The following is a 13,151-nucleotide window of genomic DNA, read 5'->3' as shown; positions in this document are numbered from 1 at the left end:
GTTCTCTGGACAGTCAGTAAATTGGTTTGTCCAAAAGAGTTGGGTCAAGGTTTTGGATTTAAAACAAAAAACAAAACAGAAAGACCCCTCCAAAATCCTGAGGTTTTCTTAGTTCTCAAACACCTTTTTTTTCCCCATCCAAGTTCACAATGTTCTCCTAGAGAAAGGTGTTTCTCTCTCATTCAATACATCCATCAAAGATCCAATGGATGTTAAGATGACTAAGCCCATCTCTTCACCCAGGAAAACTGCGTATTTTTAAGTACTCTGGATAAACGTTCGTACAAATCTAGGCCTATCCCAGGAGTGCTGTTCATTCCTCCCTCCTTAGATTTATTTATCTCTATGCCTGTAAGAGGACCTAAACAAGAACATCTTTCTTCTAACTAATCAGAAAGCATACGGCCAAATGTGAACTTTTTAAAACATTTAAGACTTCTACTCCCCCCTAGTTGCTACTTTAGGGATCACATTAGTAAGAGTGGCCTCCTGACCCTCTGCCATCTGCTAGGACAGGGGGAGAAATTCCTTCAAAGGCAAAGACTCACTGTGCCCCTACTACTATGCGTCAGGTATTGCGACTACGGAAGATAGACAGATACAGGGTCCTGGGATCGAGCCCCACATCGGGCTCCCTGCTCGGCGGGAAGCCTGCTTCTCCCTCTCCCACTCCCCCTGCTTGTGTTCCCTCTCTCGCTGTCTCTCTCTCTCTCTGTCCATTAACTAAATTAAAAAAAAAATCTTAAAAAAAAAAAAAAGTCTCTTGCAGGGATTTTACAGGCCATAGGGAGAAAAATACATCAGCCGAAACATGTAATGCAATGAGAAGAATTTGGAAACCGGGCACTAAATTTTCTAATCTTGCAAAACAAGGAGTTAACGGATCCTCCCTAATGTTGATAAATCAAGAAAATAAAAATTGTTAACATACTATATGTAATCAAAAATATAACAGAAAATAGAAACATGGCTAGCAGGGATCAGCGGTGTGGGAGAAAAGGGGGTCATTTCTTCATCTTTTGGAGTGAGGAGCTAACAGAGAAAACTTGAAGTTGCTGTATCAAGAAGCACAAGTATTAGTAAACTATTAGAGTTAATGGAGAGAAGGACTCTAGGAACTAAAAAATCAAAAATGACTGACTGCAATTATATCGAGGGAGAGGGACCGGGATACAGCTTCTCTCTGCCACTGGGATATTTCTTACCATTTGCACTACTTTTTATAATTATTAGAAGTGACGAGTGAAAACAACTCGTGTGTGTGTGTGTGACTCATACATGTATCTTTCAAATATATGAAATATATTTATATGAAACATGTAAATATTGTACATACAAAGAAATATCTCTACTATTTATACTTGCATACATTCACATACATATTTCATATATATTTGCGAAAGGTCCCTGATAGAGTAAGAAAAAATCAGTAAGAGAACTTTCTATGGGGAATTGCAAGTGGTCTGAGGAGATGGAAAGCAGAAATTGATGCAAAAAAGCACTGACACCAGCACATATTTCCCAGATGAGGAGGTTGGTGATAAAGTCATGATAAGAGAAACTTCCACTGAGACCACGGTTAGATGGCTTGTCCACCCCATAATCAGCCCCACAGTTCCTGGTAAGTTTCACACCTTACGGAATTGTTCTGAATTCTGGACCTGGCCCATTTGTTTGCTAAGTTCCTCCTTAAAGTACAGTCAGGAGGCGTCAGATCCTCTGCCGTTCAACAGGAGACTAGAAATGGGGTAGAAACAGAACCTGCCTCAAGAGAGCTTAGCTATATCTGAGATTTGTCCAGCATCTTCCCTTCATTTTCACTTAACTTGGAGACAGAACCAACTCCACACAGACAAATCCATTGTCTGAGGCCAGTCCCACTGCAGGGAAATTTACTGGAGAGGCACTGATAGCAGAACTCATCACATTGGTGTTTGCTAAAATCTGCTTTTAGCCCCAGGGGTTTTTCCCCATAACGTTAAATGCACTCTGTCTAAACTCAGGATCACGTCTCCTTTGGCAGTGAAGCCCTTTAAAGTCGTAACCCCGTCCCCACCCTGCGCCAGCCGACTCACTCCAGCCGCCTTTCACCAGAAGGAGCCAGAGTGTCAGTGTCCCGAGGGAGAAAGTCTGAATTCTGAGTGCTTAAGAGAAGAAGGTGGGGAGAGAGACACCTCGGCCTCCACAACAAATGGCATAAAGTGTCTTGGTTGTTAATGTATTTAGCAAATAAAAATACAAACCCCCAGAAACAGCTAGTAGAACAATTTTAACTGCATCCCCTCAGGCACCAGAGGGACCATGACTTGGTTTTCTCCTTCCCCCTTGGCACCCTTATCAAGACTCCAGTTCTTTTGCTTCCAAAATCTTGGCCTTCCACGAACTTCCACGGAGAAGAAACCTATTTACTTGATTCCTTGAGCACTCATTCTTTTTAGCCACAGAGGAGAAAGTGCAGGGCTGTGGATAAACCACGGAGACCCGTGCTGCCCTTTCGCTCCTGAGGACGTACTTGCAGGGGAAGCCTCCGCTCACAGGAAAAACATCTGGTTCCACCGAGAGGTCCCCCGAGAGCCCCCTTCATGCTCCTCAGCCCTTCTGGGAGCCCCTGTCACTCCCCCTCCCTAGAAAACCTTCCTGTACCTCTCCAGGAGGCCAAGCCGGGCCTACTATGATTTCAAAGAGCCTCCCAGCACATGCAGTGGTGCCTGCACTCCATAGTTGTCATGATCTATTTAGGAGTCTCTCCCACTGGGCTGTGAGCCACTGAGAGCCAGGACTTGCCTTCATCTCAGTGTCCCTGACCCACAGCCTCATGCCGGACCCCACCACCGATGTCAATGCTGTGTTTATGGACTCCAAGTAAGAACCCACACTAGCGAGTGGCCTGGCGTGTTGTACCAGTAGAGGTCGAAGATTGGTGTCTGCTCTAAAAGACCGAAACTGTCTCTAGTTATCCTGGGGCTTGTCACCTTAACTTCCTCACATACAATGTAAGCAAGAAAAAAAAGAAAAACAGAACCAAAAAAACCCTTCCTTGGGGCGACTGGGTGGCTCAGTCGATTAAGCATCTTCCTTCAGCTCAGGTCATGATCCCAGGGTCCGGGGATTGAGCCCAGCATTGGGCTCCCTGCTCCGTAGGGAGCCTGCTTCTCCCTCTCCATTGGCCTCTCCCCCAGCACATGCTCTCTCTCACTCTCAAATAAATAAATAAAATGTTAAAAAAAAAAAAAAAACCCTTCCTTATCTTTAAAGTCTACATGCAGAGATCATTAGGACTGCATTTATTATTTATTTTATAGTATTTCATAAAGGACACCTTAATAGAGTCAAACAATCCTAAAGACACACTTAGATGTTTAAAATTCCCAGATGACATCACAAGATGGGGCTTCACATTAAACATTCACATTTGAGGGTGGTAAGCATTCACTGGCAGGAACTTATCTGTAGTTTCATTTTCTTATCACTTTACACCTGACCCAAGGGTGACTGCAGGGAAGCTACATTACACTTGACATGTTGGGGCTCTTGGCAATTGTGTTTTGTTTTGTTTTGTTTAGATTTTATTTATTTGACAGAGAGAGTGAGAGAGAGCACAAGCAGGGGGAGTGGGAGAGGGAGAAGCAGGCTCCCCAAGGAGCAGGGAACCCGATCCTGAGCTCAATCCCAGGACTCTGGGATCATGACCTGAACTGAAGGCAGATGCTTAACCGACTGAGCCACTCAGGCACCCTGGCAATCGTGTTTTATTGATGGGCGAAGGGAAAGGACTCTGAACCCCAGGTAATCCAGAGGACAAAAGGGGACTCTGAGCAAGTCTGACCACCTCAACCACAATTTCGTGACTGAGCACTTGGAAAGTGACATGGCGAGACTTTGCTCTGCTCCAAGCTCCGGAGAGGCACGCGAGCCACGTTTACTTCCCCAGGTCAAACCACCGTATTTCCTAACGTATCAGCTCCTAGTGTGCACAATCAACCCTGTGGAACAGGTGTTTTTATTATCGCCGATTCCCTGATGGTCCCAGGGAGTTGAGCGCCTTGCCCAAGGAGACTGGGGCTCGAGTCCAGCACAGCCTGCCCCTGAGTCCACTATTTCAGATGCCCTGCAGCCTAACCCCAATTAAACCAGTTGATTAGATCACTTTCTCACTCTGCACTGTGTTTCTAAATGTTTTCCCACGCATCTACCTCATGTATAGAAGTCAAGCAAGGCCCATATGAAATCTCTGTATTTTGAGATGTTAAAGAACAAAATGCCCACTAAAATTGTGATTATTTAAAGTGGATAGGAGGAGGCCAGAGGTTAAGAAAGGAAGGGCCCTACAACCTGGCAGGTGTCTCGGCGCCTTTTGAGGCTCTGGCAACAATCCTGCCTCCCTGTCTTTGACTAAGCTCTTTCTTTTGCCCCTAAATGCCCTTTTCTCTCTTTTGGCCAACCTTAGAAGCTCAGCTCACCTGTTCCCTCTTCAGTGGAGTCTTCCCCAACCCAGCGGCCTCCTGCTCTGTGCTCCCAGAGTTCCTCCCTGTCCCCAGGTGCTCCAGCACCAAGGGCAATGACATCCAGGCCGCTGCACTGGGCACCTTCTCTGCCCCTGGACCCCAAGCGTGTTGAGGGAGAGACTGTGAGCAGTGATGAGATACTGTTTCCAGATCTGGAAGCCTGCCAAACCATTCACACCACCCCTCATCATATGCATCACCATGTAGTGGAGGTCACAACTGAGACCTCCACTGTGGGGGTAGTCTTAGCAAGTGGGGTATTCCATCGAGAACTTGGGTGGGATCTACTGGGCACTTAGTTTAAGGGATGGAGTTCTGAAATCAGGGGATGTTTCCAACATGCCCTGGCCTAACTTCCCTTCTTTCTCTTCTCCCAGATAGGAATGGGGAGAAATCTCTAAATGCACATATTCCTTTTTAATCTTTGGAGAGGACATAAGTGATAACCTGTATTCCCTGGGAGACTAGTACAATTTTTCACAATACTGCCCTTCACCTCTTTCATCTTGGAGTAGGAAATTTACACAATTTGGAGATTCATGTTATCTCTTCATGTTGCCCACTGGTAGGGGAGGGTACATAAATGTCCACATGTGGTCATTCATGCTAAGGTGACGGAGCACATGGGTCCACACAGGAAGTGTGCAAATAAGACTCCACACAGCAGGACTGAAACAGCTCTCTTCAGAAAGGCTTGCTTGCAAGATTGGTCCTTGGCTGGCATCTGGGAACTTGGATTTCAGAAGGGTTTCCATCACTCCCTGAGTGATAAGAGTGACTCACTTTGCCCAAACTATTTGTATTAGCAATATAGTTTATGCTCAACACCTGCTTTCCTTCTAGGAGTCTGGAATTCTGGTATGTGGCAGGCAGAGGGTGCCTATGCGACCAGCCCCCAGTAAAAACCTTGGGCACCGAGTCTCTAATGAGCTTCCCTTGTAGACAACACTTCACACGCGTTGTCACAACTCATTGGTTGGGGGAATTAAGCAAATCCTGTGTGACTCCACTGGGAGAGGACTTTGGAAGTGTGTGCCTGGCTTCCTCTAGACTTTGTCCCATGTGCCTTTCTCTTTGCTGATTTTGCTCTGTATCCTTTTATTGTAATAAATCATAGCTATGAGTCCTCCCAGCAAATCATCAAACCTAGGAGAGGTCTTAGGGAGCCCTAACACAGGGAGTGTTAAGGTGTTCATGGGGGCTAGGGGATGACCCAAGAGCCAAGAAGCCATGGGCTTATAAAAAGAAGACAGGCAGTCATGGGACCTCTAAGGAATGGCATCTCTCAATCAGGGTAAGTAAGATGGGACTTGGGATGATGGGGTGCACTGGGGAGGACACTGTGTGAAATGTTACAGCCAAGAAAACGGAACTAAAGCTATATAATCTTTTGTCGACATTGACGTCTCTGTCCTGGGTTTGCGGTGTTACTTTGCCAGCTGCCAAATGATGGCAGACATCATAAATTCACAGGCATTTTCTAAGATTCCTTGCAATTCAATGTCCTTAATAGTGGAGTCATCCCAGTACCCAGAAAAGCTACAACGTGCACATGGAGAGAGGTGGCCCTGCTGTCAGCAGCACAGGCCTAGCAAAATGTGCGTACTTGCAAAATGTAGGTGAAGTGACAGAAATACTAAGTAGATACCAGGTCCACATATGTGCCAAATGTTCGCTCTCTTTTTCTTTCTCTTTATGATTTATGTGGTCTTCAAAATTAAGAAACATACTAGTCAATGGGAGACTGTGTTCTACATTACAGATGAATTCATTTCATTTATTTTTTAAAAGATTTTAATTTTACTTCTTTTTAAGAGAGAAAGAGAGAGAGTGTGGGAGGGGCAGACTCCACGCCCACCTCGGAGGCTGTCACGGAGCCACGGGGCTCTATCTCACGACCCTGAGATCATGACCTGGGCTGAAATCAAGAGTCGGATGCTTAACCGACTGAACTCCCCAGGTGCCCCTGAATCTTAAAGATCCTTAAAAGGATAGTAATGATATTCAAGAACAAGGACCATGTATGATCACGGACACAAGTATTTCTTTTTGATTTATAAAGACCTGTCTTAACATCACCTCATTTGATCCTCCTAACGACTCTACAAGATAGATAATACGACTTTTCTTTCATCTTCCATGTCTCCCAGTCCGTTACAAGCAAGCAGTGATGCTTAATTAAGACTTAATGGTTGACTGATTTGTAATGGCTTTAGAAAAATTACTGCTTTACAAAAATTAATAATTCCTGAAGTCTGTCAGTGGAAGAACAGGCTAAAAAGCAATTCAGGCATTCAGAGGAATTATTAAGATCACAAATTAAGTCGTTTCTATGGACTCTATAGCAGGAAATATATTTTTAATGAGGAAATTGAAGCTAATATGTAACAGCTGTCCTGTTGCCCAGTAACAGAATATTAAGGCAGATTAAATTATTAATGAAAAACAGAGCAACTTGGAAATTTAACCTTTGAACATTCTCTTATTCCTTTCTCCTTTAGATATACTCTTTAAGCTGATTTTTTTTTTTTTTAAAACCACATCTGGTCATCTTATGTAGTTCCCATTTATAATTCACTTTGCTACTGATTAGCTATGGAATCTTCAGCAAGTTATTCACTCTCAGGCTTTTTCATCATACAATATCCAAAGCGCTCACACCTAGAATGGCAGGACACTGACTGGAACATACGGATGCTGGTCAAACCTCCGCCAACTCCCACGTCTTGGGCACTGCCACCTTTGGCCCTAAACTAGCCAAACTGCCCTTGACCCACCGACCTGTGCACAAAGAATAAATATTGTTGATACGACGCCCCTGAGAATGTGGAGGTTGTGTGATACGCAGCAACAGCGACCGTCAAGAAGTTATTCCTAAGTTACTAAAGTCACACCTTACGAAAAGGGGAAGTATCCATGGAGAACTCATGGAGAGAAGAGAGAGGGAGAGAAGATATACGGGTGCATTAACATGGCCTAAGGGACCGGGCCCTCGCTGTCTTCCACGTGACGGCAACGCAGAAAGAGGAGCGATAGTGGTCCCCAGGCCCGCGTGAGGCCGTGTGTACTCACATTGGTGTTGCACAGCTTGTACTGCCGATAGGCCCCAATGCAGGAGATGGCTGCAGACCGGGCGGGCTGCGAGAAGCTCTGAGCTGCCCTGGGGGCCCCCATGCCATGGTTGCTGCTGGTTTCTGGGCCGTGGAAGAGACTGGAAGCTGCGGGAAAGCCTTGGTCGAGGGTCAAGGGCCGCTGGTAGAGGGAGGCCTTGGAGGTCTGCAGTCCAGAACGAGGGCCACCATCACTCTGGTACAGAGGCCCATGCTGGGGAGCCCGGTGGGCCGGCGGGCCGTAGCCGTGGCTAGGACCGGATGCCCCCTGGGTCCTGGAATGCCGGGACGGGGACCTCTGCCTCCGAAGCCTCTGCGGCGAGTGTGCGGAGTCCGTCTGCAGTGGTAAGATGTACGGGGCCTTCCCGTAGCCATACTTGCCAGGGCCGATGGGACCGCGGGTCCTGCTCCTAAAGAAAGACACACAAGCGGAGAAGAACCGAGTCACAGGAAGCTCCGTGTTAACCCCGAAGCTGTGGTCCACGATGGAGGGGACTGGGGAGGGATGGAAACTCTGGGACAGAGCCTATGGTGGACCAGGGAGGTAGAGGGAGGGCATTCCAGGAGAAGGGGACGTCATGGAAGCTGGCGCAGAGGGGCTCCACAGAGGCTGGAAAGTCGAAAGAAGGTGGGCGATGTGAGTGGTGGAAAGTGAGGTTGGAACAGTAAGCTGTGGTCAGTATGTGACTGACGGCAGGGCCTTTGGGCCTGTTTGCAGGCTGTAGGGAGCCACTGAGGTTTTTTGAGAAGTATAAGGCTATAATTGTAATTTCGGCCACAGTAACTTCCTATTCATTTGTTTTCTCTGAAAATAATCTGTGGGGTTTTTTTTTCTCACTCAACTGTGCCTGATATTTCAGACCAGTTTCCTTTACCATTCATGCCCAAATAGCTTTTCCAGGTAAGTGGAATTTAGCTAAGCAACCACACCCTAATGCAGCCCTGAGGCCTGACTTGCTCTCGGTCAAAATTAATCCCCAAAGAAATTAGAGGAGGTCAAACAGTTGGCTATCCATCACTCTTGAGGCAACACACGCTGAACACTGGGTGAACAGGCATCTTCGTGTTGGTATAATCTTTAGATTTTGTCAAGACCTGCTGTCTTGTGACCTTAGAAAAATCACATAAACAGTTGTGTGCTGGTTTTCGGGGGTGGGGTGGAGATAGCCCTGGTTTGTGGCATTTATCTACATCCAGGGTGTAAATGTTTCCTCCATGGCCAATCTCAAGCCACCATCATGAAGACACAACCAGCTCTAGTGAATGGGATAGAACAGCTCCAGCACACCACACTGCATGTAAATTTATTATGCGACTACTGTTTACAAAACCCAGAGCTAGGAATGGTCAGGAATATAAAAGTGAGTCAGATATGGTTCCCAAGCAACCTTACAACAGAAAGCAACCAGAACATGGTGGGGTAAGGTGGAGTAAGGGACTTGCGAGCAACTACACACTTTTGTTTGGAATTTCAACTCAAAGCTGTGGGATTTTTGAGGCAAAAAGAAGCATTTCTGTCTGCAGGGATGTGAGAAGGGGTTTCACTGTCACTGGTCTGAGTTGGGGAGCAAGGTTCCAATACTCGGTGGCAGGACCTGAAGAAATCATTTCTTCTTTGTAAAATGTCTGAGCTGGATCTAATGACCATGAAGGTCATTCCAGCTCTAAAATTATATGCTTCCATAATAATTAATTCTACATTTATGTAAAATTGGAAATGTGCCCAAGGGTTTCTACAGGATGGCCCCATTAAAATAAGCACATTAAAATAGCAATGAAGGTGAAACATTAATTTCTGTCCTCATGAGGAAATTCTTTCTTCATTCTATGTAACCACTGAATATAAAATTTAACAGACCACAACTAATTATTAACATCTTTATCACTAATTGCACCTTCATTCTTAGCTGATATGGTTTTGAATTAAACTGTGCTACAGTGTTTATTTTGCCTTGAGGCATTTCTCGATTAATCTTGGCAACACTTGGGACTCTGTTAATGATGGGGGATCCAGTATGCCGCTTTAAGACAGGCAATTAAGAAGTTAGTCTTAAAAATATATATAACTTGGATGTAATCTGCCTTTTTCTTTCTTGTGGCAGGCCAGGTAAAATGAATGACATCATGTAAAGGCGAGGGAAAGAATTTCTCTGTGTGTGTGTCTTTTCTTTTTAAGATCTGAAAGCCTACCAAGAATTCCAGCCTCAAAGTAAACGCTGGGTGGAGATGCCAGCTTGGTTATTGAGAAATGAGGACACATGGAGCAGTGCTTCTCAAACTTGGATGTGCCCAGGAATCAGCTAGGGATCTTGTTAGAGGCAGACTCTGATTCACTTGGTCTGGGGTGGGGCCTGAGACTCTGTGTTTCCAACAAGCTCCCAGGTGCTGCTGGTACTGCTGGTCCAGAGTCCCACAGCTTTGAGGAACTGAAATTCCAAACAAAAGGGTAAAAATGCAACCATAAAAGATTGTATTTTTAAAAGATTTACTGATTGATTTGAGAGAGAGAGAGTGTGCAAGAGTAGGGGGGCAGGGGCAGAGAGAAAGGGGGAGAGAAACTCAAGCAGACTCCCAGCAAGGGCCTCCATCTCAACACCCTGAGATCATGACCTGTGCCAAAACCAAGAGTCATATGCTTAACCGACAGCGCCACCCAGGTGCTCCAAGAGTGACCATTTTTAATGGAGAACAACAGCTGTAAAATTTTCTTCTGACGTAACAGAAATCTGCTGGCCTGGGCCAGGATGCACTGCTGCATCTCACCTACCGAGAGCTACTGAACCGGGACTGACTTGATCCTGCTCTTAGGGAACAGAGGCAGCAGAGGGAGAACCTACTGTTGGCTGATGACTTGGGTAAGCATCTTTCCAAAGGCCGCCCATCACCCTGAGGATGAACATTTTTGTATCCAGGTTACCTTCCAGGAGCCTCGGCCTAAATGGAGAACCATGCAAAACCCACAGGAACAGCATCACCACTGGAAAGATGATGTTTCAAAAACAAACGAGCGGTTAACTCTGATAAACAGGCTAACAAGAGTGAGCCGCCAGTTGGGGTGTGATTGTGAGAGATGTGATTTCTGCATCCTTGAATCGGGATGCTGGATCGAAGGGCAGTTTCATCGCCACTTGGCCAAGAGAGCATGTGTTTTCCTTACAGCGGGCAGAACTCATCATCCTGACGGTTCAGGATGGCCCCTTCCCCACCAGGACAGGGTCCATCTGGACACTTGCAGGGTGGCCGACACGAACTAGGCAGATTTATGCAGTGTTGGGATAACAAGCACAGATGTGGCCAAGGGAAACTGTGTGGCCAGTTAACCCTTCCAGGGAACATGCGGTAGGTACCTGGCAAGCTGTGAGCTCAGTTAGTTCTGTTTGGTCTCCCTATAACCCATCTTTGGGATTTTACTTTGCATTCCTCACTTGTCAAATTTGGGAAGCGTAGGTCTTGAGAAAGAAACAGAAAAAAGCCCAGTTTGGGCATCAAAGGCCTACGTGTGAGCACAGCATAGTGGTTAATGGCTTGAGCTCTGAAGCCAGGTTTCCTGGGTTGGAATCCCAACTCTGCCATGTACTGACTTATGCAGCTTCGGGTAAGTTACTCCATCTTCCGCTGTGTCAGTTTCTTCACACAGGGTCAGGGCTAAGATGAGGCCAGTGAGGCACAAAGGATGCAGCACGGAAGGGTCGTGTAGGTGCTGGTGGAATCTCAGAGTGCTGTCTCCTTCAGTGTTGTGCCCAAGGACCCCAGCTCTAGGCCCAGTCCTGCCCTGTATGCATTTATAACAGTACCTTCCTTTCAGGTTGTTGTAAAGAATAAATAGTAAGAGCAAAAGACTTAAATAATGCCTAGCACAGAGCATGCATCATACAAGTATTTGCTTTAAAGAAAGAAAAAGTTCTAACTTGGCAACCTACTAGGCTCTATGAACTTTGGTAAACAATGCACCATCCGTTTTCTTACCCATAAAATGAGAGCACACCCACCAGGAGGGCTGCAATAAAGAGGACAAGTGTTGGAGACGATGCAGAGAAATGAACCCTCGCATATTGCTGGAGGGAATGTAAAATGGTGCAGTCACTTTGGAAAGCTATCTGGAAGTTCCTCAGTAAAGGTAAATGCAGTTACCATATGACCCAGCAATTCCGATCTCAGCTATATACCCAAGAGAAATGAAAACATGTCCACACAAAAACTCACACGTGAATGTACATAACTGCTTTCTTCACAACAGCTAGGACACAGAAACAACCCATGTCCATCAAGTGATAAGTGGACAAACAAAACAGTATACCCAAAGAATGGGTTATTATTCAGCCATAAAAGGGACAGAGTACTGAGATATGCTAAAACAGAGATGAACCTCAAAAACATTCTAAGTGAAACAGGCCAAACACAAAAGGCCACATATCCTATTGATATGCACTAACCAGAAGAGACAAATCCACAGAGAAAGTAGATTACACAGTAGCCAAACTATGAAAAGAGCCCAAATGCCCATCAACTGATGAATGAATAAAGAAGAGGGGGTATACATACCCAATGGAATACTACTCAGCCATCAAAAAAATTGAGATCTTGCCATTTGCAACGGTGTGGATGGAGCTAGAGAATGTTACGCTAAGCAAAGTAAGTCAGAGAAACAAATACCATATGATCTCACTCATATGTCGAATTTAAGAAACAAAATGGATTAACATACGGGAGGGGGGAATAAAAGAGAGAGGGAGAGAAATCATGAGAGACTTTTAATGATAGAGAACAAACTGACAGTTGATGGAGAGAGGTGGGTGGGGGATGGGCTAGATGGGTGATGGGCATTAAGGAGGACACTTGTTGTGATGAGCCCTTGGTGTTGTACATAAGTGATGAGCCACTGAACTCTACTCCTAAAACCAATATTGAACCATATGTCAACTAGAATTTAAATTTAAAAAATAATAATTAAAAAAGTAAGATTAGCAGTTGCCAGGGGATTTAGGGAGGGAAAAATAGAGAGTGACAGCTGAAGGATATGGGGTTTCTTTTTGGGGTGATAGAAATGTTCTGCAATTAGACAGTGGAGATGGTTGCACAGCCTGTGAATATAATAAAAACCACTGAATTATGCACTTCATTTTTTATTTTTCTTAAGATTTACTTATCTATTTTAAAGAGAGAGAGTACTAGAGAAGGGGGAGGGGCAGAGGGAGAGGGAGAAGCAGACTCCCTGCTGAGCTGGGAGCCCGACACAGGGCTCAATCCCAGGACCCCGAGATCATGACCTGAGCCGAAATCAAGAGTCAGACGCTTAACTGATTGAGCCACCCAGGCGCCCCACTGAATTACACTTTAAATGATTGGTTTTATGGCATATTAATTATATCTCAATAAAGCTGTTACTTTTTAAAAAATTAGACCATGAATAATTCCTGTCTTATCAACTTATAATGATGTTTTAAAGATCAAATTGAGGTTACCAATAGGAATGCACTTTTTGTCATTTTGTTTTCCATCATTTGTTTCAATAACCATCGACAAACCTTTATTGAGC

At 45.2% G+C, this 13,151-nt stretch overlaps 1 protein-coding gene across 1 annotated transcript in view; it reads right to left on the bottom strand.

The window, feature by feature from the left end:
- Positions 1-13,151, bottom strand: part of THSD4 (thrombospondin type 1 domain containing 4) — a 580,073-nt gene that overhangs the window by 443,411 nt on the left and 123,511 nt on the right. The window contains exon 5 of the mRNA XM_088025131.1: positions 7,578-8,025. Coding sequence (XP_087881257.1) covers positions 7,578-8,025 — 448 coding nt within the window. The remainder of the gene's footprint in view (positions 1-7,577; positions 8,026-13,151) is intronic.

Source organism: Eumetopias jubatus, unplaced genomic scaffold (assembly GCF_037043125.1).
Source record: "Eumetopias jubatus isolate StellerSeaLion01/CBP00866 unplaced genomic scaffold, mEumJub1_p1.0 scaffold_7, whole genome shotgun sequence".
NCBI lineage: Eukaryota > Metazoa > Chordata > Mammalia > Carnivora > Otariidae > Eumetopias > Eumetopias jubatus.
Note: the sequence above shows the minus strand (reverse complement) of the source record. Positions and strands in the feature narration are given on the sequence as shown.